At 49.8% G+C, this 23,462-nt stretch overlaps 11 protein-coding genes across 11 annotated transcripts; 6 read left to right on the top strand and 5 right to left on the bottom strand.

Moving 5' to 3' along the window:
- Positions 1-783: 783 nt before the first annotated feature.
- ASPSYDRAFT_53020 (pentatricopeptide repeat protein) lies at positions 784-2,613 on the top strand (the record flags this gene model as incomplete). The annotated part of the gene is made up of 1 exon (XM_040848598.1): positions 784-2,613. One exon carries the CDS (start codon positions 784-786, stop codon positions 2,611-2,613), a length of 1,830 nt encoding a protein of 609 aa, XP_040707113.1.
- A 323-nt stretch (positions 2,614-2,936) lies between these two features.
- Positions 2,937-3,384, bottom strand: ASPSYDRAFT_53019 (protein kish; the record flags this gene model as incomplete). The annotated part of the gene is made up of 4 exons (XM_040848597.1): positions 2,937-2,960; positions 3,033-3,114; positions 3,170-3,279; positions 3,382-3,384. 4 exons carry the CDS (start codon positions 3,382-3,384, stop codon positions 2,937-2,939), a joined length of 219 nt encoding a protein of 72 aa, XP_040707112.1.
- Positions 3,385-3,567: 183 nt separating this feature from the next.
- ASPSYDRAFT_53018 (putative transcription initiation factor TFIID subunit 13) lies at positions 3,568-4,514 on the top strand (the record flags this gene model as incomplete). The annotated part of the gene is made up of 2 exons (XM_040848596.1): positions 3,568-3,985; positions 4,063-4,514. 2 exons carry the CDS (start codon positions 3,568-3,570, stop codon positions 4,512-4,514), a joined length of 870 nt encoding a protein of 289 aa, XP_040707111.1.
- A 631-nt stretch (positions 4,515-5,145) lies between these two features.
- Positions 5,146-6,296, bottom strand: ASPSYDRAFT_140101 (eukaryotic translation initiation factor 3 subunit F; the record flags this gene model as incomplete). Its single annotated transcript, XM_040841014.1, has 3 exons — positions 5,146-5,362; positions 5,416-6,128; positions 6,192-6,296. The coding sequence occupies 3 exons, from the start codon at positions 6,294-6,296 to the stop codon at positions 5,146-5,148; spliced, it is 1,035 nt and encodes a 344-aa protein (XP_040707110.1).
- Positions 6,297-6,460: 164 nt separating this feature from the next.
- On the top strand, positions 6,461-9,145 carry ASPSYDRAFT_126799 (UTP25 family protein). Its single transcript, XM_040840466.1, has 5 exons — positions 6,461-6,693; positions 6,752-7,113; positions 7,162-7,361; positions 7,414-7,991; positions 8,043-9,145. Exons 1-5 carry the CDS (start codon positions 6,593-6,595, stop codon positions 8,959-8,961), a joined length of 2,160 nt encoding a protein of 719 aa, XP_040707109.1. The 5' UTR covers positions 6,461-6,592; the 3' UTR covers positions 8,962-9,145.
- A 484-nt stretch (positions 9,146-9,629) lies between these two features.
- ASPSYDRAFT_83375 (DMT family transporter) lies at positions 9,630-11,063 on the top strand (the record flags this gene model as incomplete). Its single annotated transcript, XM_040851216.1, has 3 exons — positions 9,630-9,977; positions 10,047-10,699; positions 10,775-11,063. 3 exons carry the CDS (start codon positions 9,630-9,632, stop codon positions 11,061-11,063), a joined length of 1,290 nt encoding a protein of 429 aa, XP_040707108.1.
- A 139-nt stretch (positions 11,064-11,202) lies between these two features.
- Positions 11,203-12,012, top strand: ASPSYDRAFT_220697 (uncharacterized protein). The gene is made up of 2 exons (XM_040844110.1): positions 11,203-11,565; positions 11,616-12,012. The coding sequence occupies exons 1-2, from the start codon at positions 11,342-11,344 to the stop codon at positions 11,848-11,850; spliced, it is 459 nt and encodes a 152-aa protein (XP_040707107.1). The 5' UTR covers positions 11,203-11,341; the 3' UTR covers positions 11,851-12,012.
- A 161-nt stretch (positions 12,013-12,173) lies between these two features.
- ASPSYDRAFT_25389 (uncharacterized protein) lies at positions 12,174-13,424 on the top strand (the record flags this gene model as incomplete). The annotated part of the gene is made up of 1 exon (XM_040844155.1): positions 12,174-13,424. The coding sequence occupies one exon, from the start codon at positions 12,174-12,176 to the stop codon at positions 13,422-13,424; it is 1,251 nt and encodes a 416-aa protein (XP_040707106.1).
- Positions 13,425-14,182: 758 nt separating this feature from the next.
- ASPSYDRAFT_53013 (choline-phosphate cytidylyltransferase) lies at positions 14,183-15,745 on the bottom strand (the record flags this gene model as incomplete). The annotated part of the gene is made up of 4 exons (XM_040848595.1): positions 14,183-14,302; positions 14,355-14,754; positions 14,805-15,155; positions 15,240-15,745. The coding sequence occupies 4 exons, from the start codon at positions 15,743-15,745 to the stop codon at positions 14,183-14,185; spliced, it is 1,377 nt and encodes a 458-aa protein (XP_040707105.1).
- Positions 15,746-17,331: 1,586 nt separating this feature from the next.
- On the bottom strand, positions 17,332-19,546 carry ASPSYDRAFT_37829 (PP2C family serine/threonine-protein phosphatase). Its single transcript, XM_040845576.1, has 6 exons — positions 19,270-19,546; positions 18,552-18,870; positions 18,396-18,469; positions 18,252-18,336; positions 17,982-18,188; positions 17,332-17,907 (listed from the first exon to the last, which is right to left on the bottom strand). Exons 1-6 carry the CDS (start codon positions 19,303-19,305, stop codon positions 17,606-17,608), a joined length of 1,023 nt encoding a protein of 340 aa, XP_040707104.1. The 5' UTR covers positions 19,306-19,546; the 3' UTR covers positions 17,332-17,605.
- Positions 19,547-20,359: 813 nt separating this feature from the next.
- Positions 20,360-23,158, bottom strand: ASPSYDRAFT_140446 (putative transmembrane glycoprotein; the record flags this gene model as incomplete). Its single annotated transcript, XM_040841052.1, has 1 exon — positions 20,360-23,158. The coding sequence occupies one exon, from the start codon at positions 23,156-23,158 to the stop codon at positions 20,360-20,362; it is 2,799 nt and encodes a 932-aa protein (XP_040707103.1).
- Between the last annotated feature and the right edge of the window lie 304 nt (positions 23,159-23,462).

The raw sequence follows: 23,462 nt of genomic DNA, 5'->3' as shown, positions 1-23,462 counted from the left end.
GCGGGATTTGGCCCGACGGTGTAATGTGATTATGAATTCGTAGAAAGTCTGACTTTTGTGGAACTTGCTTGTGGTCTGGAGATGCGGGCTGCTCGATGTTCATGGACTAGCCACCGCCGGACCCACCGGGCAGAGTTTCCGGCAAAATTTCATGGCCTCGGGGAATGCCCTCTGGATGCCATGATACATACCAACGTTCTGTTCTGTACGCCTTCGCCGTCGCCGTTGCCTTCACCAGAAACCCTGCCAATCCAAGTCACAGACTGGCGGTCAATGTATCCGACTAAGCGATTCTGAATGTCATTTTGTCCACATCGCCTGCCGCTCGTTCGCCTCCGCCCCGGGTCACCCTCTTGTTTTGCGGCACCGAGGCTCCGCGCGATCGACTATCAGCGGCGGAGGTTTATAGGAACAAGAAGACTTAGTGAAAATGTTCCGAAATCGAATACTGTGACTGCCGATGAAGTTTACGATGGTTTAGGGATTTCGGCAGGCCAGAGCTCTGTTTCTTCAAATGACTTTGTTGCCGGCTCGATTGCGGACACCAACAGGGAAACCAGCAGGGAAATATTGGATTCAGACGTACATAGAGAAACTGGGAAACTCACGGCTCGTTCCCCGCTATATCCGGACCTCGATGTGGTGCATAGCCAGATTCCAAAGACTGGTTATTCTCGAGATAGACCCGTGCAGAAAGGCGCCAAAAATTCGAGTAGGAAGACAGTGGATGAGGTTATCGAAACCGGATCGAAACCGTTGAACATCGATCCCAGAAAGATTCATATGTGGAGGGCTTCCCGGGACAAGATATTCGCAGCAAGGTTACTACAGAAGAGCTCGCGAATCTCATTAGAATTTACTGAAGAGGATAATTCTCTATTCGAAAAATTAAAGGCAGACCCGGACAACGCTTTCCGCAACCAATGGATGTCGCTATTGAGAGATGAGAAACCCTCTCACTGGCAGCGCTTATCGCTGTGGTTGTTATATCGCTCGCCTGAGCTTGCGCCAGACTTCTTACGGATCACTTGTCAAGATACCGACAAGCCGAGGCTTATATTTGTCACTGACTGCATTCGATTCTTATTAAAGCTTTACCCTAATGTTGTGGATCAGTCACTTATCACAATTTGCTTGCACCCGGACAACTGGCCCATCCATCCCTTACCCCAAAAGGCGGTTCGAATTTATGTTGAAAACTCGGAACGCGATGCCGTATACTACGCTTGGTCCATCGCGCGCGAGAAAAGGATGGTTTTGGCGCCCGAATCACTTCTATGTTTTATGAAGCGATTTACGGAACTCGGTGATGTCGACAGTGCTATTGAAGCTATTCGAATGGTTCAAAGTTTGGGAAATCCGGGATTTTCCATGGATTCAGAAGCGATTATTCGCCATTGTTGCAAGCTACTCACGCTTGACTCCGTTGTAGGCGATGGAAGCGAGCGCAATTTTCGCATACTTCCGAAGCTCCTTGAGCTGGGAGTTCAACCCACTCGCGATTTGATGAACGTCGTTCTCTCGAATGCGTATAAAACTGGCGACTCTCGGCTCGGGCAGGACATATTAAATTACATGAAAGCTCAAGGGCTGAAACCCGACTCCTATACCTATCTAACCTTACTCACAAATGCTGTTGGCGCGGGCGATAGCCAACGTCTCGAAGCTTTGCTGCAAGAGATCCAAGTCAAGGAAGAACTGCACCGTAACCCCTGGATCATGAGCAAGGTGCTCCATGCGCATTTCCTTTCTATGGTCAAAGACAACGATTTCGGTGATGATCCCAACGCCTTCTTCTACTCCATGCTGGCCATGTATAATCGATTGCATGACATCACTCCACTAAAACAGCTCTCTGTCGTTCCTTATCACTATACTCCCCCGAGCGGGAGCGGCGATTCCCCACCGTCCGTTGTTGCTTTATATATTGTCATTTCAACATATCTTCGGTGTGTGAAGAGCATTGTGAATGTGGAACATGTTTACGCGCGCTTTCGGCAGCTCGTGTTAGAGGGCCATGGAACGATCGCTCCGCTCGCAGCGACCGATCACACGTATAACGAGTTTTTGGTGGCATTCCGAAATGACCCTCGAGGGCTGCGACCTGCAGTGCGTCTAGTTGAAGACATGCTAAGTTCCGTTCCCAAAGACGCTCCTGTCACCAAGAAAATTTCGCGGATCGGGGTTCAGCATGCACCGCCAAGTTCCCAAACTTGGAATATCCTAATGAGTTGTTTTGTGTTCAACAGGCAACCTCATGCTGCTGACAAAGTGAAGGCAATGATGGGCAAGCATGGAGTACCATGTCTCATCGATACTTGGAATATGATCATCAACAACCATGCCAACTCCCAAAACGTTTCCGCACTCGCGCAAGCAATAAAGCAGATGGAACTCGAAGGCTTTACACCGGATAAATATACACACAATTCCCTGCGCTTTCTGCGGGATCCAGAACGACTTTGGGCTGCCGTCGAGGAATTAGACCAGGGTCCCGATCCAGGTTCTGGAGTTGAGCCATCCAACCAGACAACTGCGAAAGAGCCAGATAGCGTCTCGTTGCTTGACCAAGGTCTGCGAAGATTGAGAGACAGTATGAAAGCGAAAACATGATATGCCTGTCACATTCCTCTTTTCTTTTTCATCCCTGTCTACATCGGATCATGGATTATGTTGTGGCTTTCCTCTTTAGCGTGGACAATCGGTTCTCAACACCTCGAATGTAATAGGAGTCAACGGAGCATTGGGATATAGAACAGATACGCGTGTGTATAGTTGTTTTTGTAAATTACCATCTCTGTACAATAATGATATATATTCGAATTAATTTTGTCATACAACGCCCTCATTAACCAAACGCCATCTCGACTGAAAACGCCGCCTTGCTTGAAAGGGTCCATTTTCTCGAGTCATTAAACACGTATCATTCATACCATTCAGCCGTTGATGAAGATGGACGCCTGCCATGCCACTTTATTAGCATCATTGTGGGTTGTTCCTTCAAACCAGGGGAGTTCGCATTGAAGACTCACAGCCATCAGAACGCAACATATACTGACATACGGACTCAGTCGTTCTCCTATCCGCGCACATTTCCAGAATATGCCGAAAAAACTGTTGTCCCTCAGTTAATGGCCATTCTGAATAGTCTTGCAGGGGGTGATCTTACCCATTCTGATTTCGGTCCATGATCCCCGGCATGATAGAATGAGCGTACGCGCTCGTACAGATTATAAGTAAGAAAACGAGGAGAAGCGACTGGAAGTTGAATAATGCCGACTGCGTAATCCATTAGCAAAGGTCGCCAAAGACCTTTTCTCACTTTTTCATAGCCGACTTCCTAGCCATCCAGCATTCGTGATCTCATTGTTTATCACTTACCATCTTGGCGGCACGGGAGGGAATTTCTGAAGCCCCCAGGTCAATACAAAGACGTTCCAAGAGATGCCAAGTTCAAGATAGTAGGATCAAAAGGACAAGTCACAGCGAGGGAAACGTCGACGAGCTTCTGGCGGCGAGATAGCTCAAGAACAGGTTGTCCCGCAGCAGGACAAGCGTTCTGCCGCCATGCCTGTCATCAACTACCGGTATGCTCACCGCCGGGGGCGCGCCGTTCAGTTCGCCGATACTTCTAAAGACCCAACGCCGGCATCTACATTAACCCCAATCGCAAAGGGCCCCTCGCCGTGTTCTGGTGCTGTTCAGTCGCGGAAGCAAACCAGGAACTCTGCAGGTCCTACTCGCTCCCTTGATCCTGGCAATGTGCCAAGTGAACTCGCTCCAGCTTGGCCGTTCAACCCTCAAGACACTGCGCTAATTCGCACCCGAGCATATCAACCCGCATTTAAACCCAGTGTTACTAGCGACCATTTGGGGACAGAGGACACACCCGACCCGGTAAAATCCGCCAAAGAAAAAGGGAAGATGGCCGAGCCTAGAGCCCGTGCCGCCAGGCACAAGGGGCAGATGAATTTCCCATCCGAATGTTAGTTCTCTAGTCTTTATCTCGCACTCAAAGAAACTTGTCATGGAATCCCCATACTGACAAAAGTGCGGTTTCAGTACGCCTTCTACTCCTTGCATATGGTGATCCGGCTCCCCATCCATCGTTCCCTTCGGAGCCACTCCCGGAAACAGTTCGTGTGCTCGACGAAATCGTCACCGACTTCGTGCTAGAAATGTGCCACGGTGCCGCACAACACGCAAACTACTCGCGTCGACAAAAGATCAAAGTTGATGATTTTCGGTTCGCGCTGCGTCGGGATGCGAACAAACTAGGTCGTGTACAGGAACTTCTACGCATGGAGCGCGAGCTGAAAGAGGCTCGGAAGCAATTCGATCAAAATGATGACCAGGTTGGGAATCTGAAGGATGCTGGGAAGAAAGGACTTGAGGATATCGGAGAGAATGTTGCAGACGGGAAAAAATTGAAGGGCAAAGGGAAGAGGGGTGCCAGACGGGATTCAGATGCGACAGAAGATACGACAACGACGAAGAAGAAAAAGCCTAATTAGCTAAAAGCTAATCTTTGTTTCTTCCATTTACGTCGGATTTGTGGCGTTGGCGGCTGGAGTTTGATATCCACTTACATTACGACCTATTAAGTATTATCTGCATTGGAGGCGTTGAGTGTTATATCGGAAGCTACAATTCAATTCAGGTCAGGCATCGTAATAGCATCATGGGTTTCCCAATACGTATATCAAATCTTAGGCCTGCCACTAATGTAGCATGAAAAATCATTGCTTACTACCTGCGTACGAAAGTAGTCGTGATCCAGTCACTCATGTACATCACTCCTTTCATTTTTTCCGTAGCCCATAGCTTCGTGTAAGGTTAGACTGACTCCCATACGCCGCTGTCATTTTAGGTCCTTCAATTCTATCATGTTGTTTCCCCGGTTCTTTTCCCACCTTTCGTCTTTCTTAAAGTTGGTTCTCTTGCTCCCAATCAAAGTCGTAGCGCGAGAACATAATCCAAAATATATGTAGGAGTTAAAAGGAATAGGATCGGGATGGCAGACTTTTCGAGAACCCCTAGGCACATAATGTAAACGAAATAAGGTGAAGGTTGAGAGGGGGAAAATTTCCGGAAACAGCTAAAAGAGAAATTGAAAAGGTATCTTCATAGTGAATTCTAATCGTCCTATGCGCGAGCCTCCTCAGCACTCCGTTCTTGAGTGCGCTGCTGTCCCCCGCGACCACCTTTGCCTCGCTGGTTGCGCTGGCCACCTTGCTCTGCGTTACCCGATTCACCGCCCAGGGTGAGCTGAGCAGTCGCTAGTCTGTTAGAAAGCTCCATCTGTGTGCGAATTGTGTTGGCCAAGTACGAAACCACCAGGACGTCCTGAATGTGATTGTTACTAGAAAATAGTTAGCGGTGTTAGTCCAGGGACAACGGGGTAAAACAACGTACAAGTCACGCTCAATATCGGCCGGTTCAACCTTGGGAGCCAAGGCGAGAGCATTGAGCAGGAACTGGCCCAATGCCGTAGAAGCAGGAGCCTCTTCGTCCATGACTGACTCGACATATCGAGAAACGCGGTCAATCATGCCGAGAACCTCCTCGACTGCGCGCTCTAGGGCCTCAATATCGGTGAAGAGCGAGGTCGATCGTTCTTCAGCATCCCTAGCCGCAGCGACAGTCTCCAAACCACTCTTTTCCGCCTCGCCGTACCGGATCTCGTGGGGAACTGGAATAAAGGCGGCGCTATCGGCGGCCCTCTCAGCTGTCACACCGACGGGGGCAGAAATGTAGGCACGGGTTTCAATGTCTTTTCCAGCTTCGGTAGAAACAGTCAAGTGGACGGCGGGGTGTGGCCATGTGCCATCGCCCTGACCGCTGTAGAAATTTTGAATCAAGGCAGAGAAAGTGTTCAACTCGGATGCGGTGGCGTACCAACCAACGAGAACTTCCCTTGGGTTTGCCTTGAGATGCAAAGCAAGCATTTGCTTCTGATATTCCATGTCCACCTCGACCTGGTCTGTCGTCTCCGTGTGTCCAACAGCGAATGTGCTGCGAATTTCCACCTCAGTGCCATCCTCAGACCGGGTTCCGAGAAGTGTTCCGATCACACGTTCCTGGTCAGCATTGCGACGGAGGGAGTGGTCAAGGATCGAGAAAAGAGCCTACAATAGTAAGTCAGCATCTAAGTTCCTGGGTTTCCATGATTTCACACAGCGAAGTCATACCTGAGGTTGAATAACAACGTTCAAGGGTGCAGTTGTCGGTGCAGACCCCGCCAGGACAGGGCCCAGAGGACGGGCAAGGTGCAGGAAAGAATCTGATTCAGCCATGGTTGCGGGACAAAAGGGAGCAGATTGGAAAGATAAAGCCCTTCTTGAAACTGTTGTCCTCTGCTTTCGCCGTGCTGGGAGTGGAGTTTTCTCTTTGACCCAAATCTTCCGGCCCGCTGGACTTCGGCGGCGGAGGTTCTTCTGCGAGGCTCAAATTGTGTGTGCGCAGCCCGAATTTCGCGCTAAGATAAGATAAGTAACCCCGAAAATCCAGCAAAAAAAGTGGCCGCCTTTCTTCTGCTGGACATGCACACTTGGATTCGCGCACAGCATTTTTGAAAATATTTCTACAGAATATGGCCCCTCCTCGGGGCAGAGGTCCGAAAGGGCGTAAAGGGGTTTCCATGAAACGAAAGGGCGGCCCTGGCTTCAAGGCATCCCGCATTGATGAAGTAGAGTGGGTTGAGAAATCAACAATAGTTTACTTTTGCACGTTATCTGACAGTTCCATCTAGGTCCGAAAGCTCATCAGGTGAAGAGGACCAAATTGAGGATGAAATTCAGGAAGACATGCCCGCCGATGATGAATCCTCGGATAGCGATGAAGACAATCAACAATCGGGGCAACCGTATAATGAATTACTCCAGCTGCTTCAAGCAAAGACAGACAATAATGTACCGGCGCGCAAGAAGAGGAAAATAAGCCACCAAAACAAGGAGGAACTCGGTGAAGCTCAGAGTGACGTTGTAGCGACGGGCGAGGAAGGAGACGTGCAATCGCTCGACGATGACCTACAGCAACAAGAGCCGGACGAGGAAGGTGGGCTGGAGGAACAGGACCTTGATATACAAGAGGACAGCGATGACGATGAAAATGGTGAGCTCAGTCGTCCAATTTTTATCGCCAGTTTCTTACTCAATACAGAAAATGACCCGTTCGAGTCGCACTTCCAAAGTCCTAATGAGAGCGAACTGTCTCAGAAAATAAAGGCTGCATCTGAGAATAAGTGGGGGAATGTGAAAAAGGAGCTCCCTGGTGGGTTGAAAATTTGGCGTGCAGTCCCTGACTGTGGCCAAAATGAAGTGCCTTTGTCCGGAGCGACGAAGAGCCTGTCGAGTGTGAAGGTCAGTCAGTGCTTTATCCAGCTGTCACCCGTTGGCGCTAACCGGATTACAGATCAAGAGGAAGCTCAAGTCTTCTGTTGCTGAGCACATTTCATATCTTAGTGGGAATGCGCAGCAGGTCTCCCCTTACATTTTCGACTACCAAGATGTTTTATATGGCGCTCGAACAACATCAGAATCTGCCAACATGCGAGACCTGTTGGCGGTACATGCTACTAATCATATACTCAAAACTAGGGATCGTGTGCTTAAGAACAACACTCGTGTGGCGAAAGAGCAAGATGCCGACCTCGAAATTCGGGATCAGGGTTTCACCAGACCGAAAGTACTCTACCTCTTACCCACGAAACAGGCTTGCGTTCGGGTAGTTGAAGCAATAACCCGATTTTTCCAACCTGAGCAACAAGAGAACAAGAAACGATTCACCGACACATTTTCGGCTGCTAATGATCCATCTTGGGAGAATAAGCCAGAGGATTTCCGCGAGCTATTCGGTGGAAATGATGACGATATGTTCCGACTAGGCCTCAAATTCACACGAAAAACACTCAAGTTCTTTACACAATTCTATACATCGGATTTGATTCTCGCCAGTCCACTAGGATTGCGAACAATCATGGATCAGACAGAGTAAGCACTCAATGCAACTAACGAATACGCTCATAATATTAACTTTGGTAGTGTCAAAAAAAGAGACTACGATTTTCTATCATCGATTGAAGTAGTTATCGTGGACCATGCCGACGCACTCCTCATGCAAAACTGGGACCACGTCAGCTATATCCTAAAGCATCTTAACCTCCAGCCAAAAGAAGCGCACGGTTGTGATTTCAGCCGCGTTCGAACCTGGTACTTGGATAATAATGCACGACATGTCCGGCAACTTATCATGCTCTCATCCTTTATCACCCCCGAAATCAACTCTGTCTTCTCGGCACAGATGCAGAATTTCTCTGGGAGGGTTAAATTCAATCCTGTTTATAACGGAGCAATCTCTGAACTCCCACTCCCTGTACCGGTTAAACAAACCTTCTCCCGCTTCGACTGTCTCTCTCCAGCCAAGGACCCGGATGCTCGGTTCAAACAATTTACAACCACCATCTTATCTTCTCTCGTCCGCAACATTACCACTAGCCGCAGCAAGGCAAGTGCTGGCGGCACGCTCATCTTCATCCCATCGTATCTAGATTTTGTTCGTCTTCGCAACTATTTCGCCACATCACAGCAAACTACCAACGTCTCCTTCGGCGCGATATCCGAATACACCGAACCTCGAGAAATCAGCCGCACACGTTCTCACTTCATGAATGGGCGACAGTCCGTGCTTCTATATACCGAGAGAATGCATCACTTTCGCCGCTACCAACTCCGCGGTGTTAAGCGGATCATCATGTACGGTGTACCCGACAACCCTGTCTTCTGGGGGGAGATCGTGGGATTTCTGGGACTAGATCCAACCAGCGTTGTGGAAGCCGCCGAGGGAGGGGTGCGCGCCTTGTTCTCCAAATACGATGCACTAAAGCTGGAGCGGATTGTCGGGACGAAGAGGGTTGGGAATATGCTACGGGAGAAGGGCGGTGATACCTTTACTTTTATGTAGATTATTCGATGTCGGTACTGCAAGTAAACTACAACATACTACTAAGTTCGTAACTATCGTTAGTCTTAGTGGGTTGATTGGATGGTCTTCTCTTTGCCGCGTCTGAGCATATATAACTAATTGTATTCTTATTTTGCAAGACGCTTTCGCAGTATATGTAGGAAAGTATCAAGCTGCACAACCCAACCCAGCATAAAAACGAAGCCTCATGACATTTACCAGTCTTGGATTTTCGGCCTGTTCTTGGACCCTCCGCAAACCGGAGATCAGGCCGAACCCCTCAGTGTCCACCAGTTCGTCTTAGTTTTGTTTTTAGCCGCTGAGCCAAAATCACGCTCAGTTTTCTTTTCTTCATCGTTTGCCTCGACTTTATTCATACGCAAAGGGGAGGGCTTTTATTACCATTTATGATTATTTGTTTTCTGAGGGCTCCTTCTATTCATATGACCTCAACTTTTGACGGAGCCCCGAACCCACGACTCACTGTTTTTTACCTACATTACTGACCTACCTATAATACGGAGTACGTCTTACTTTCTCGAAGCCACGCTGCAGAAGCTCGCAGAAGCAGGCAACTCCGTTTCCTCATTAGATTACTCATCCGTCTGATCTTTCTTATACCATTTCCCTTGTTTTATGCATATGCTAATAGTATCGTGTTGATGCCGATGCTGACGCCGACATCTGCTTCGCCTAACCTTGGCGACCCCCGGTCACTATCGCCGGCTGTGCTCGGAAATGATACCCACGATCTTGAAAATGGGGAACGAACTCCGTTACTGCAGGCAGTTAACGATCGGAGGTCGCCACCGCCTATACTTTTGAACTTACCTCCTCCGTCAGCACCTTCGGCCCGATGGAAAGAGAAGATTTGGGGCACCGCCACGGATTTCTGGCTCCAGGGCAAGGGAATGATTCTCGTGATGCTGTCTCAGTTCTTCGGAGCATCTATGAATGTTATGACTCAGGTGCTAGAGTTAAAGGGAAGGAACGGAGAAGGTTTTCAGCCCTTTCAGGTACGTCACTGTTGTGGAACGTAGACCATCGGGCGTCAGTTCTGTTTCTCAGGAGGTTGACACTTACAGATTCTATTTGCCCGTATGTCAATCACCGTCGTAGCGAGCTACCTCTACATGTGGTATGCTAAAGTACCACAACCATTTGGAAACCGCTCCGTCCTCCCTCTCCTCATTTTCCGCGCAGCTGGTGGTTTCTGGGGCGTGTACGGACTCTATTACTCTGTCCAATATTTGCCTCTCTCTGAAGCGACGGTTCTGACTTTCATCGCGCCGATTCTGAGCTGCTACGCTTGTTCGATCTTCCTCCCCGGCGAGATCTTCACTCGCAAGCAACAGTTTGCTGGATTTGTCTCGTTGATAGGTGTCATCTTGATCGCACGGCCCTTCGCATTTTTGCGGTCTGATGCTGGGGACGAAACGAATTCTATTGAAGAAGAGAGAGAAACCCCCGGGGATGCAGACCAAGAGCACCGCGTGATGGCCATTATCATGGCAATGATCGGGGTACTCGGGGCGTCCTCCGCATATACATCGATCCGAATGATCGGACAGCGCTGCCATCCACTAGTTTCAGTTACATACTTCTCCTTGTTCACCACAGTGGTTTCTGTCATTGCAATCATAGTTATCCCTTCTATATCATTAGAGTTGCCAGGGACACTGTTGGAATGGACTCTGCTCACTGCACTCGGTGTCTGTGGATTCCTGCTGCAATTTCTGTTAACTNCCGGGTTAGCATATGTGCCACCCCCGCCGCGAGACCGGAAAAAGTCCTCGAGCCATCAATTATTCAGAGCGCCGAGTCAGCATTCCAACCAGGAAGAACATGCCTCAAAACCAGAGGCGGACACCGGTGCCCGCTCTTCATCCGGAACAAAGGCTACGGCCATGCTTTACACACAGATGCTCTTTGCCCTGTTTTATGACCATGCTTTCTGGGGCAGTACGTTATCGGCAGTCAGTTGGATCGGATCCGCATTGATCCTCTGCAGTGCACTCTATGTAGCCCTGGCGCGCGAATCTACACCGGCGCAAGCCGATGTAGCTGACGGCGAGGAGAACGCGGGGGTGGATTCCCGCTGAGACAATGTAAAGTGGGTCGCAGGCTTTGAATCTGAACAATCAGCATCGAATGCTACACCAACTTATCCAGGCATCAGTGCCGCGAAGAGCGCCAGGAGCCCAGGACGCTGTGTGAATTATGAAGAGGGGTGGAGTGCAGCGAGCTAACGCACATAGCGCAGCTCAAGGGAAGCCAGGTGGCGAGATTTGAGGTATTCGCTCGCAGGACAGTACTCCGGAAAAGTTCAGTCCTCGTCTATATACTCCGTACATACCTTCCTCGACTTGGATTGTTGTTTATGAGTGACATGATGGATATGACAATGATACACAAACACTATGAGGTACAAAAACCAATCCGAATTAAGAACCATGTACTCGAGAGCAGGCCGACAACCAAGGAAACGAGTGGTACGGTCGACATCCATGCATCAAATGAATTGCACTTTGCGTCCATCAAGAGCTTAGCTCCACTGCTTTATGCCAGTAACGGTCTAGCCGGAGTTCTAGCCGGAGCTAAGTCGTCCGCGCCCGTGCCTTCTTCCAGCTTAAACTAGGCCTAAAGCAGACTAGAAGCCAGCCATGCCCCATCGGCCGGTCGATCATTGGCACCACTGCCCGCAGCCACATGCAGTTAAACGTCATATGTTGCGCTCCATACCGAAAACTCCCGAATCACAGCGCTCAATGGGCTCCGGAGTTGGCCGGCGAGCCAATAAAAAAGGCGGATCATGAAAAAGCTTCCCCGGATGAAAGACACAAAAGGGCAAGGTGGCTGAAGGCAATTGACGAATGGGGCTTAGTGTAGGAGGAGAGTGTCCCTGAAGCCTCATTTTCACTTTTTGAGACTCAGCGCTGCCTTGGGGTTGGACCTGGATTCTTGGGTGGGTGGAGCTGGCGCCTTTTTCTCTGGCCTTGGGTGGTATGTTGGCGGAACGGCGTATAACTATTAAGGGGAGCGGAGCTGACTCAATTCACTTGCCTTTCAACAACTGACGTTTCCTGCGTTGTGTATATTCGCAGATCGGTCTTTATACTCATCTCGTCCTCTCTCTTATCGTCACGATCTTCCAATTTTGAGATCCACCTTATAGACTTAGATCCATAGACTCAGTTTTTGCTGCTGTCAGAATGCGCCATTTCGACGCCTGGATCCTCCGGGACCCCTACTCCATCTTCCACTATTACTCAACAGGCCATCGATGGAAAGAGGCCGTCCGCGACCTCATTCAAGCCCGCAAAATATGCGCGCCACTCTCACTATCTCTCGACAGCAACGCCTCATCTACACCCTCACCCTCCATTGATCCCTACGCCCGTTCGATGAACCCGCAATCAACATGCGCCCTCCTCACAAAACTACCTCTTGAGATCCGCCTTATGATCTATGAATACGCCTTTGGCGACCAAGTCGTTCATCTTGTCCAGGTCAAAGACAAGATCCGGCACGTCCGTTGCAACAACACCACTTCGTCCCTCGATAAAAACCGCCGTTGTTGTCCCGTCACCCCCGCGCGCTGGCGAGCCAACGACCTAGCTGCTGCTGCTACCTTTCCCTCGCCGACAAACAGCGCCAGTAGTACTAGTGCCACTAGCAACAGCATGCTCTACCCACACACCCACCCCTCGCNCCCCTCGCAGCTAAGCAACTCCTCAACTGCCCTCCTCCGCACCTGCCGCGCCGTCTACGCCGAAGCGTCCTCAATTCTCTACAAGAACTCCGCTTTCGACGTCGACGACCTAACGACCTTCATCGCCTTCAGCCTGTCCATCTCTGCAGACCATCTCCGCGCAATCAGGAAACTGACCATTCAATGGATGCCTGTTTGGCAGCCCATGGCGGGGGAGGAACATAAGAGCTCGATCTACTCGCATACGCATAATGATCGGCTCTGGGCGCTGTTTTGGAACAGGGTTGCTGCCTTGAGTGGGCTGGAAGACTTGGCGCTCATTGTTGATTTGGGGTCTTTTGCAGGTACTCCTGCTGGCGCCCCTGCCGCCGCGGGTAACGGAGGAGCAGGAGGAGCAGGAGCAAGTGTAATCGGCGGAAACAGACTCCGTCTCTCGATCGCCGAGCCCTGGGTTGCGCCACTGCTCTGCGTTCGGGGCCTGCGGTCCTTCGAGCTGGGGATCACCGCTAAATGCGATGCGGTTGCCAAGGAGGTTCTCGAGGGTGGCTTGGTGAGGGATGCGGTGATTCTAAGGGATCATTTGCGCATGGTCATGTGTTCGAAGAGAGGAGAAGCGCTGCCTCCTTTACCGGGTGTGCAAAATCTGTCGGTGCAGTTGGAGTTCCTCGGACGCTGTGCGGTTGAGACGGAGGATGTGGAACGCGGAATTCAAAGAGGAATGAGGCCGAGGTTAGCTATTACTGCCGCTTGAGAGGTGTTTTGTACCTGAAGGATATGTGGATCGAAGCTGTTTGTGTTTTGGCTACGAATATGTGCACTTGGTTTCGCTCTAAATAGCATTGATTGATACCCATTTGATTTCGATTAGCATTGATAATTTACGATTTTAAGACTGTTCTCGGCTACATTCAATATAATCAAGAGAGTAGGCAACTTGTTTATTGTTTGCATTTGCTATTCACGTTCTGCTAAGTGTGATTTCCCCCACCATACCCATTTTACTCTATGGTATCGAGAAAAAAGGATTCAAATCTATTACTATTACTCAAACAATAGTCCAGTTGTCCAGCGTGAAACAAAAAGAGAAGAACAGAAAAACAATAACGGGAAAATATGGTAAAAACGGGGAGCTGTCAATTTCGTCCCATGCACATATTAATAATCAAATCAACGTCAAAATGTCCGTTTGTAATGTCCCCCTCATGCTTGTTGTGTCCTTTGAGTGTTGTACAATAAGAAAAATGATAATGAGATGCAAATGTTGGTGCAAATGAAAATCGAAAATACAGTACCCGTGTCAATTTGGCCAACCATAAACTCTCATATAGTTTGATTAGAGGATGCCGGATATGAACGGGGACGAAAAAGAAAAATGATTCCCAAAGCTAACACGAGTAGCGTCAGGCTCGCCTGTCTTATGGACCATATGGACCAAGATCAGTTTGACAATGAGACAATGGATGATGCATCCTCGAAAATCGAAATATTTTGACTCCGAAAGCTGGCAAGTTACTCTCTTTGATGGGCTGGCCCTGTGAAACCATTGATGCGCTCCTGCTCAGATTCGTGTTCTTCTTCACTGGTTGGCGACTGGGCTCGGCTTTCAACGAGAGATCGGCGACTACGCATCTGCTACTTGTTAGTTGTGCTACATTGATTGGGTTGTTGGAGTGAAGCTTACCCATGCCCTAACGCCTCCGATCAGGCCCAGACTGTAACCGGTTGCGAAGTCTGGCTCGCCCCTTCCATTGATGCTTTCTGGGCGACCCAAGGCTTCGACGCGAGAAACATGTGACTTGCCGCCGCCTGTAGGGCTGACGACGCCGCGTGGGCTTCCAAAATCCATACTGTTCCTTGCACTTGGGGCCGGGCTGTTGGGCCGCGAGTTCCACAGTTGCCGCAACTCTCGGCTCAGTTCCTGGCCAGTGTTTGTCCAATTGGTCATGATGCTATCCCGGAGCTCTGACACATGTCGCTTGATCTCCAGTTCGTTCTTCTTCAACCACGACACATTCAACTCTTGTCTGGATGCACCACGCTTGAATTGCCGCGAGATATAACGGTCGTAATCGCGAACAATTCTGTAAACGTTTTAGTAAATACACGCAGTTAACGGAAAACACAAACGTACCTCGTGATGACACCAGTTGTGCTGACACCCTCTGTCCGCTGAGTAACGAGGAATTTCCCTTGTGCCTTGATAGGAGCATAAATATCGTCTCCCTCCGCGGCTCCATACGGCAAGTCGTCGTGTGCAACGTAGTCGATTTGATGTTCATCGATGAACTCTGGGGTGACAATCCACGGGCAGTTAGGGTAGACCTCATCAACCCATTTACAGTGTCGAACGCTCTCTGCCCGCTCCGCACCACTCAGAACCGTGAGACCCTTCCGCAGGTGAGTCTCTTCGTCTCCAGTAACACCAACTATAAGATAAACATCCGGGAAGGCCTTCTTAGCCTGTTCGAGTTGCCGCATATGACTATCAAGAGTATATTAGCACAGTTCAGCGAAGATGAATATTGCGGGCCGAAAATCGTCGAGCAGAAGGAATTCAGAGACTCACCCCACATGAAACAGATCAAACACACCATCTGCATACACCCGGACCGGACGGCCCTCTGGAGGCGGATTGGTCTTGTATCCACCAGCAGGGTCCTGCAGTTGGCCGAGCACGGGAGGTTTCATCAACTCCTGCTCACGAACGGTATCGACGTGCAAGTCCGGTCGATCTTTAATGTGGGACTCAATGTCACTGCTTGCCGGTGTAGTCTCAGATGGCTCGCCCGGATCCTCCTTGCTAATTGAAGTGTCCTTTCCCACGTCACCGTTAGATGAAACATTTCGTGCCTCGCTCACTGAAGCTTTTCGGGCCCGTTTTGACGGGGGGTTGTTGGTAGTGGCCTTGACAACTGGCGGGATGGCCGGGCCAGTCGAATCGTCGCCTTCTTCGCCCGAGGCATCGCGAGATGATGGTTGTTGAAGATCGGTAGTGGATGATTTAGCGATATCTGCTGTTGACAAGTGTTGGGAATTGGCGCGCTTGCGTTTGCTAGAAATTGGGGAAGACATAATGTCAGACTGAGGGAGCACTGCTCAACTTCTGTCGATATGTACGAGAGCGCAAAAGGTTTGGGGGGAGGAGAAATTGAGAACGATTGAATGAGAGAAGACCCGGGGTGGCCGTGAGTTGGTCGCGGCGTGGGGGGGGGGTACTAAAATCAGGGTCACGGAACGGAAAAGACGACGTTGCGGAAGTCGCCGACAGAGCTTTGAGAGCTGTCAACGGTTCGCGTTCCTTTCGGCTAAGCTAGGAAGGATACACGACAGCAATCCGGTCAGCTCGGAATGCAAGACCTAGCACAATCCGAAAAGAAGAAGTAGTTGTTTGATGGCAGCATCTCTCCTGTTTCTTCTCTTTGAATAGGGGCCAAAAAATTTCGAGTGATCAAAGCATTTACAGCACGTGGTATATGACACGTATTGAAACTGAATTACAATTATATTGCGCAATAATATACGACCCTAACCAACAGCTGAATGTAATATACATGTAATACACATATTCATCCCTACAAAATCGATCGGCACTAAGACTACCTTGGTATACTGCGCCACGACCAGACCGGGAAGAGGCTCAAGCTTGGTTGCGCTGCTGCCTTGGCCCCTTGATCCGTTGGGAGCAGCAAGCAACTTGGAGACGCAATTTTAGGTGCTAGTACTTTCAATGCAAGAACGGTGAAGAGAGTATTTACAATAATAGCAGCCAACAGATTCTATCTGCATACGATATGAAACAGGACGCCACAAATGTGGATCTCGTCCATCACGTTTCCAGAAACTCCTTTGCTGACACAACGAGATTCATGCTGTTGACTGAATTTCTCCGGTTACGCCGACATAAGTGCAAGGTGTATATTGTGCCCTCAAACCTTTCCAGCCACTGTCGAGTTCGTGAACTAGGCGGAAAGGAAGGATCCTAGCGGCCACTGAGAGCGCCATATCACGAGGAACGACAAACTGGCGGTGCAAACTGTGAAGAAATATGTCAAACATAGTGGAAATCATGGAAGATTAAAGGGGGAAATGGTTCGTCAATAGTTGTTGTTGCGGTATCTTATGTCGAGACATGAAACAAACGTACTCTCATGAGGCCTGCCGCTTGCGGCATTGGCAAACAGGGAGAAGAAAGATGACAGGGAAAAAAGATGCCTCCACCCCCTCCACGAACTCTCTTAGATATCTATCCTGCGTGACACGAAAGGCGAATTGACCTGGAGGAAGTTCGTTAAAAGGTAATGAAAATGGGATAAGAAGCAAGAGATAGAAGGGGTTCAAATAGTCCGTCTCTTTTCGTATCTTCCCCCTCAGCCATCACCACCAAAGAGCCGATCAATCATACAAAAAAAATAGAACTCAATAAGCGACGTCAGAGAGGGCAGAAACGTGAGACTTCGGATCCGGGAGTGAAGGCGGCGGCGAGTGTAGGGTCGTACATCACACGAAAGTCGTTTCAAGAACCAAAAGGAAGGGAATCAGGCGTAAATTTCATGGCGGGGCTACGAAGATGCGGAATTCTGCGGTGTCCCAGTACTGGTCGAAGTCTCTGAAGTGTTGGGCGCAGATGTATCCGTCTGGGCGTTTCCGGACTGAGGCCCAGGGGTCCCTTCGCGTTCATTCCTTTCTGTATCCGAGTCCTGGCGTTGCACTTGATTGGAGAGATCCTGGTCTTCCTCGGTATGGTCGAAGAGTTCCTCGTCGTTCTGCTTTTCTGGAATTAACGTGCTGCCATCTCCCAAAAGAATTATTCTACCGGGACGCACGCTGAATGGGCGGGTTCGATCATGGTCGAGCTCGTACTCATCGGGGTTTTCTTCGAACTGGTTGCGAATTCCCGGTCCTCGAAACTCAGCTGTACCTCCCACCGTTCAGTCAGTAGAGATTGGAGGCCCTGGGTTCCTCGAGAGACTTGCCGTACTCAGGCGGAGCACAAGGACCATCGCCGTTAGCAACCCGCTCCGCAATCTGGTTATACCACTCCTCCTTGGATCTACCGTTGAGAAGACCTATGATAACCATTGTCATGTTGTCACAGCCGACTCCGCCGGTCTCACTGTTGGAGGCGAGGCAGTTGTCCATCATGTTTTCACAGATCCGGTAAAGGTCCTGCTTGGCCGCAATACCGCGGCGAACAAATTCAACTACAGCCTGGGAAGACTGGCAGTCCCAGATGCCTGTAGAATATCAGAGGCCGAATCCGGAAGTCATGATTGAGACGGAGAAGAAAAGGGGTGACGATAAGACATACCATCGCAAGCAATTACTAAGAACTCATCGTCGTTGGTGAGATCATGGACCGTGACATCCGGATAGGCAGTAACAATCTGTTGTTCAGGAGAAAGTTCGGGGCTTTTCTTGAACTCGAAGTCCCCAATGGCACGCGACAAGGCGAGATTGCCATTGACACGGCCGAAGTCAACGAAGCCACCTGCGGCGCTAATTCGAGCTTTCTCGCCTATAAACCGTTCGTTAGAACATCACAGGCCTAAAACGGTTGAACCGAAATTTAGCCACCAACCTTCATTCTGCGGCTTGTGATCGAACGAAAGAGGCTTTGCGCGACCCTTGACACCCAAAACGGAACGTGAATCACCGGCATTTGCCTGCGATATAATATGTTATTGACCAATTCCCTCTTACACAGGTCGCATTTAAGACCTACCACCCAAATTTTATGTTTCGAGATCACACTCACGGCAGCAGTGCAGCCGGAGACTTCCTCTTCATATTTGGGATCTAACCGGGTTAGACCTCGACATGGACGAGCCGGGAAGGGAATAATAGAGGTAAAGTCCCTTCAAGGTAGCATTTTACGAACCTTCCAAAATAGCTCGATCGGTAGCGAGAAAACCGTCCTTCAAAGCCTGCTCGACATCACCTTTTGAGAACGTTTCCTGTTTTGCGACAATCTTGTGAACATTCTCCCCCGCAAATAAAGCAACTTTATCTCCACCGTGGCCATCGTATACTCCGAAGAAAGCAAGGCGCTTATCCGGATCGGTCGGCTTGTCGTTCGAGCCGGTTTCTTTCGCTTGGAGATCTAAGACGGCGGCATGGGCATCCTCCATGCTGATTCGCCAGCCCTGCATGGCGGAAACGCCGTATATACAGCATTCATCTTGACCTTCCGACGAAGTCTAAACATGTCACAAGGGAATTAGCGACAATCGGAAATAAATGCACGCAGTTCATATGATAGACAGAAAAAAGAAGACGATCGGTTTGTAAGAGTGGGAAAGGCTTTTCATCGTGCTCGGACGAGGACCCCGCAGAGATGAGCCACGAATCTGGAACTCCTCGGGCGAAGAAAAAAAGCACGGATAAAATGGATGACGATCCGCGGATTGGTCGGTGACAACTCGAGTGATAAGAAGCACGATGGCAAACAACAGTATTTCAAACGGTTCGCTGTTGGTAGCAGAAATAGCGGGCGAGATAGGGAAAGAATTTGGAATCGCAATCGGATGGTTGTTGTGTGGGGAGAGAGACAGAGGGGTTTCGAGGCAGCAAACTTGATTCAGACAGTTTTCACGCACCTTATCAACGACAGGCTCTGACAAGGTCTGGCCCATGATTTCTATTGGGTCACAATTAACTTTTGAGGAACAGAAGAAGAGGCCAGGATCACAGAAGCCCAGCAAGAGGTTGAGCGAAGGGAAATTGGGCGAGAAGAGAGGGGGAGGGGAGGGAGCAGAATCAGGTGGGAGAGAAGGAGGGCAAGAGGGCAGAATGGATAGGCGGCGTGCGGGACAATCCCAGAACCAGCAGACCAGACCAGGCCAGCTCTTTGAAGGTGTTCATCAGGAATGATGTTAAGTGGGGACTTTGTTAATAAACTTATCCTAACCTTCAGTCTTTGTTTAATTATCTTAAAGAGGTCCGGCCCATTGAATGCACAAATACTGTCGCTGTTACTATGAATTGGAGACACCCCCGGGCGCCACTTAGACAAGTTCTTGTCTGTATAGACTATAGTTACCTGGAAGATACCAAGCTTGTCCAGCTGAGGCTTGTGATTACGATTAACCCCAGAAAACAAACACAAGTCAGCCAAATGTGCCTGATATCCCCAACAGATTTTTCACTCTCATTCAGTGAAGTGCAAGGGAGAGTGCAAATTTTCCAGTCGCGTGCTGCCGAGATGATGAAAGTCCGACGGAAACGATTAGCGCTGGTTACTCCACATGACCTTCACCAAGGTTGACCCCTATGAATATGCACTATGGAAGTATGGAGCGAGGCAGCAGCTGAAGATGCAATGTGCCTGGTCATTTCAACAACTGCCATAGAGCTCGGGGTGTCCAACTCTGCCCCTCATTGGCGTCGAAGTGAAAAATTCTGTCAATCACACCATGCCGCGGTCGAGAAGCATTTATGGGTCCAATCATCGCTGTCGCCCGGCTCCTGGGTAAGGTAGACCTTCAAGCCCAGCTGAAACAGATCCTTCATATATCCTCCATTGGTCAGTGTTGGTGGATTAGTTACGGGTACACTCCGCTACAAGCTGTTGTTCACAAGAATGAACTTTGATTTATGCTAAAGTTACACAATTAAATGCTGTAGCCGCCCTTTAAACCCAACAAAAATGGTATCTCGGCCAACTAAAAGAAGACAAGTAAATCAGCATCAAACAAACGCGATATCACTACTCAATAAGCTTCCCGTGGGCTCTCTTTGTAGTCCACGTTGATAGCTCGGGTCCCGCTCAGACGCTCGCATCAAGCTCACCCGACGAGCTTTCGCCTCTTGTTGGATAGAGGACGCTGAAGGGCTTTTCCGGAGCCTCCGCCAATTCTGTAGTGACGGACTCGACCGGGACCAACGACGAGGATTCGGGAAGTTTTGGTGATCATCAGGAACACGGGCTGCGCCGACATCATCGCGCCTGGCGTTGTTCAGACTCAACTCGCTGAAAAACCGCGGGAGCGGCGAAATGATCTTTGAATAATGCTGCGCCAAACTTGATTGACTCGGGCCGTTGTTCAAAACACCAAGTGGCTGCACATTCGGCGATTCCTCCGATAAGGAGCTAAGGTATGCAGAATGTCGATAGTCATCTGTATAAATAGACCCTGACATTGCCGTAGAACAGGGTCGTTCTCGGCGCCGACAGTCATCGTTGTCCGTGCTACTATTGACCGTATCCGCGCGGCTAGCATTGCTTCGAGCCCGCTCTAGGGCCCGAAGACTAGACGATACTCGACGAGTGATTGGACCAGCAATGAACGGGTTGGAGGAATGTCGGCTTCTTACACGACCTTGGACAAACGCCTCTAGCGAATCAGACTCGGACAGTGTCATGCTGTCACGGTCCACTGTACGCATGCTGATTCTCTTCGTATGATCCTGATTGTCGGCCGTACGAGTAGGAGGGCGAGGAAACAGCGGCGCCAAATTTCCCAGGTTACTATCCTCACTCTGCAAAGACGCGTTCGTGTTCTGCCAGGAGACCTTCACAAACCCATGTCCTGGTGGCCCAAACCCACCCGCTCCATGCCCGGCACCGCTAAGTCTCACCGGGAGACCGTTAGAGACCGAGGATATGCCACTTGATCGTTTGGACCACCGCTTTGATCGGGACGATAAAGCCGAGTTTCGCTTCATAGACCTCCTTGGTTGGATCGACTTGAGTGGCTCTCGTCTCCCAGAACGATTGGAAGCGCCCCTACGCACTGGCGGGCTGCTTTGAAAAGAAAGCCGATTGGGTTTGGTGACGGGCTCTTCAGGTGGTTTGTTTTCATCTTGTTCCGATTCTCGCAATGGAGTGAATTCCCAGTCAATCGTTGAACTTGAGAAAGTATTCTCCTTACCTGGTGCTGCTGCCTGATTTTGTTCGTTGCGGGCTTCGCTGCTAACGTTCCACCATGGCTCTAGCTCCAATTTTGGGGGTTTTGACTCAGGCGGTAAGTTGTCACCCATGGCCGGTGGTTTACCCTGTGTCGTCTTTTCGAAGGGCTGGCAATGTGATAATCCGGGTCCAAGAGGACCTGAGCCTGGCGGAAGTGCTTTCTCTTCAAACCCTTGTTCGTCTTCGTCTTTGGTCGACCTTTGTCTACGTCGGCGGCAATAGAGAAGAAGTAGGGCAATGCCGACACATCCTAAGGGTATAAATATTGCCATCACTATAATGCCTGCCTTGTTCGCACGGGAGCCGCCGGAACTTGCGGCGGATCCATCTCGGTTCGAGTTATCTCCATTCACAGCGTTGATAGTGAATGTCTTATTACTCTCTGCAGTCCCTTCCCGAGCTGTCAACTGAAGTTTGTAGGCGCCTGGGTGAAAATCTGACGGCACTCCGCCATAGAGGGTTTTGTTGTCACGATTGTACTGGAGCCAAGATGGTTGTTGTTTAAGGTCAATATCTAGCTCAGCAGAGTCATCGGTAAGGACGGAACTGTTAAACGTAAATGCGAAATATTGGCCAATAACAGCATCACATTCGTCGTCGAAATCATCCCGGAAGAATTGTGAGTATTGCAGTGAAACGATAAGCTTGGCCATGTCCTGATATATATCCCTCACAGTGATTGTTACGTTGCTATCCTTCCCATTTGCGGGAGGGTTTGCTTTGAATGATAAGGATTCCTTGTCCACTTCCACCCAGTCTGGGGCGTCGAACTCGGTGTCTGCTAGCATATCGCTTGTCGGTTTGTTCCCGTCCAGGGTCAAAGTCTCGCCGAATTTTGGGCTGATGAGTTCCTTTCCGCCGGTAACAAACAGCGTATGGGAGCTTTGGTTGAACGAGAAAATGTGAGGGCTGACAGTAATTTCAAAGCTCATGACCGCTGCGCTGAATCCCGACACGTCAGAAGCAACCAGGTTGAACTTGAAGCCCTGAGGCCCGATGTTGGGTGCAATACCGTGAAACCGAAGGCCCGACTGGTCAAACCCAATCCAGGAAGGTAATGGAGCATTGTCCGGGTACGATGTTCCGTAGTATACTGTCGACGGCCGTGTGTTTGTAAAAGTATCCTGGTCGAAAGATATCGAGAATGAATCGCCTGAGTGCACAATAAGGTTGGACGGAGAAGATGTCGGCCCCATCGCCTGGATTTGAGGAACGATGGATTTCCCGATCTTTGGGCCATCATCTGTGGTGACGATGAGAGTAACTTCCATTGTAGCAGACCCGGACTTGTCAGTCGCTACAAGATCGAACTTGGATGATCCGACATCTTCTTTCTGAGGGGTACCCGATAATGTACGAGACTTGCTATCCACCTTTAGCCAAGATGGTGCGTTTGATGACAGCGAATATGTCGTTTTCGAGTCGCTTCCACCAAAGGTGCCCTGTGAGAAGACGAAGTGGTAATTATGTGATACTCGGGCCACAGGAGGTAGCTGCGCATTGAACGGGTAATTCGCAACCACTGTCGCATTGACTGCTAACAGAAAGCCTAAGAGAACCAACGCGAGGCGCGCCATAGCTCAAAATGCGGAAATCCACTGAAACCCAGAGAACGGCGATTGCAAAAACCCTCCAAGAACATCTGAGGATTGGCAGTTCTTCAAGACGAAACGCAGGTTTGTAGAAATTGAAAGTTGGAGTAGAAAGGCAGCAGCGTGGGAAAATGGTACCCTTAGGGGACATTCCCCCAGGGCGCCCAAGGGCCGTCCTATACAGGAGAACTCAAGCCTTTCGCGTCCCTTCAAAAGAGCCATACCTAGATATGTTTGACGTCACAATGGTATGGGAATGGTGAGAGAACACGGGTCGGGCGCGATGAAT

This window comes from Aspergillus sydowii, assembly GCF_001890705.1.
Source record: "Aspergillus sydowii CBS 593.65 unplaced genomic scaffold ASPSYscaffold_1, whole genome shotgun sequence".
NCBI lineage: Eukaryota > Fungi > Ascomycota > Eurotiomycetes > Eurotiales > Aspergillaceae > Aspergillus > Aspergillus sydowii.
This window is presented reverse-complemented; position numbering and strand designations above follow the sequence as displayed.

Bases quoted from the DNA above. Each gene is read 5' to 3' on its own strand.
- ASPSYDRAFT_37829 (XM_040845576.1), bottom strand. From the start codon at position 19,305: ATGGGCCAGACCTTGTCAGAGCCTGTCGTTGATAAG. The intron at 18,871-19,269 runs GTGCGTGAAAAC...TGACATGTTTAG, and splicing joins CAGAGCCTGTCGTTGATAAG to ACTTCGTCGGAAGGTCAAGA. The intron at 18,337-18,395 runs GTAGGTCTTAAA...ATTATATCGCAG, and splicing joins CGAAACATAAAATTTGGGTG to GCAAATGCCGGTGATTCACG.
- ASPSYDRAFT_220697 (XM_040844110.1), top strand. From the start codon at position 11,342: ATGAGTGACATGATGGATATGACAATGATACACAAACACTATGAGGTA. The intron at 11,566-11,615 runs GTCCGCGCCCGT...AAAGCAGACTAG, and splicing joins GTTCTAGCCGGAGCTAAGTC to AAGCCAGCCATGCCCCATCG.
- ASPSYDRAFT_126799 (XM_040840466.1), top strand. From the start codon at position 6,593: ATGGCCCCTCCTCGGGGCAGAGGTCCGAAAGGGCGTAAAGGGGTTTCC. The intron at 6,694-6,751 runs GTGGGTTGAGAA...AGTTCCATCTAG, and splicing joins TCCCGCATTGATGAAGTAGA to GTCCGAAAGCTCATCAGGTG. The intron at 7,992-8,042 runs GTAAGCACTCAA...TAACTTTGGTAG, and splicing joins ACAATCATGGATCAGACAGA to TGTCAAAAAAAGAGACTACG.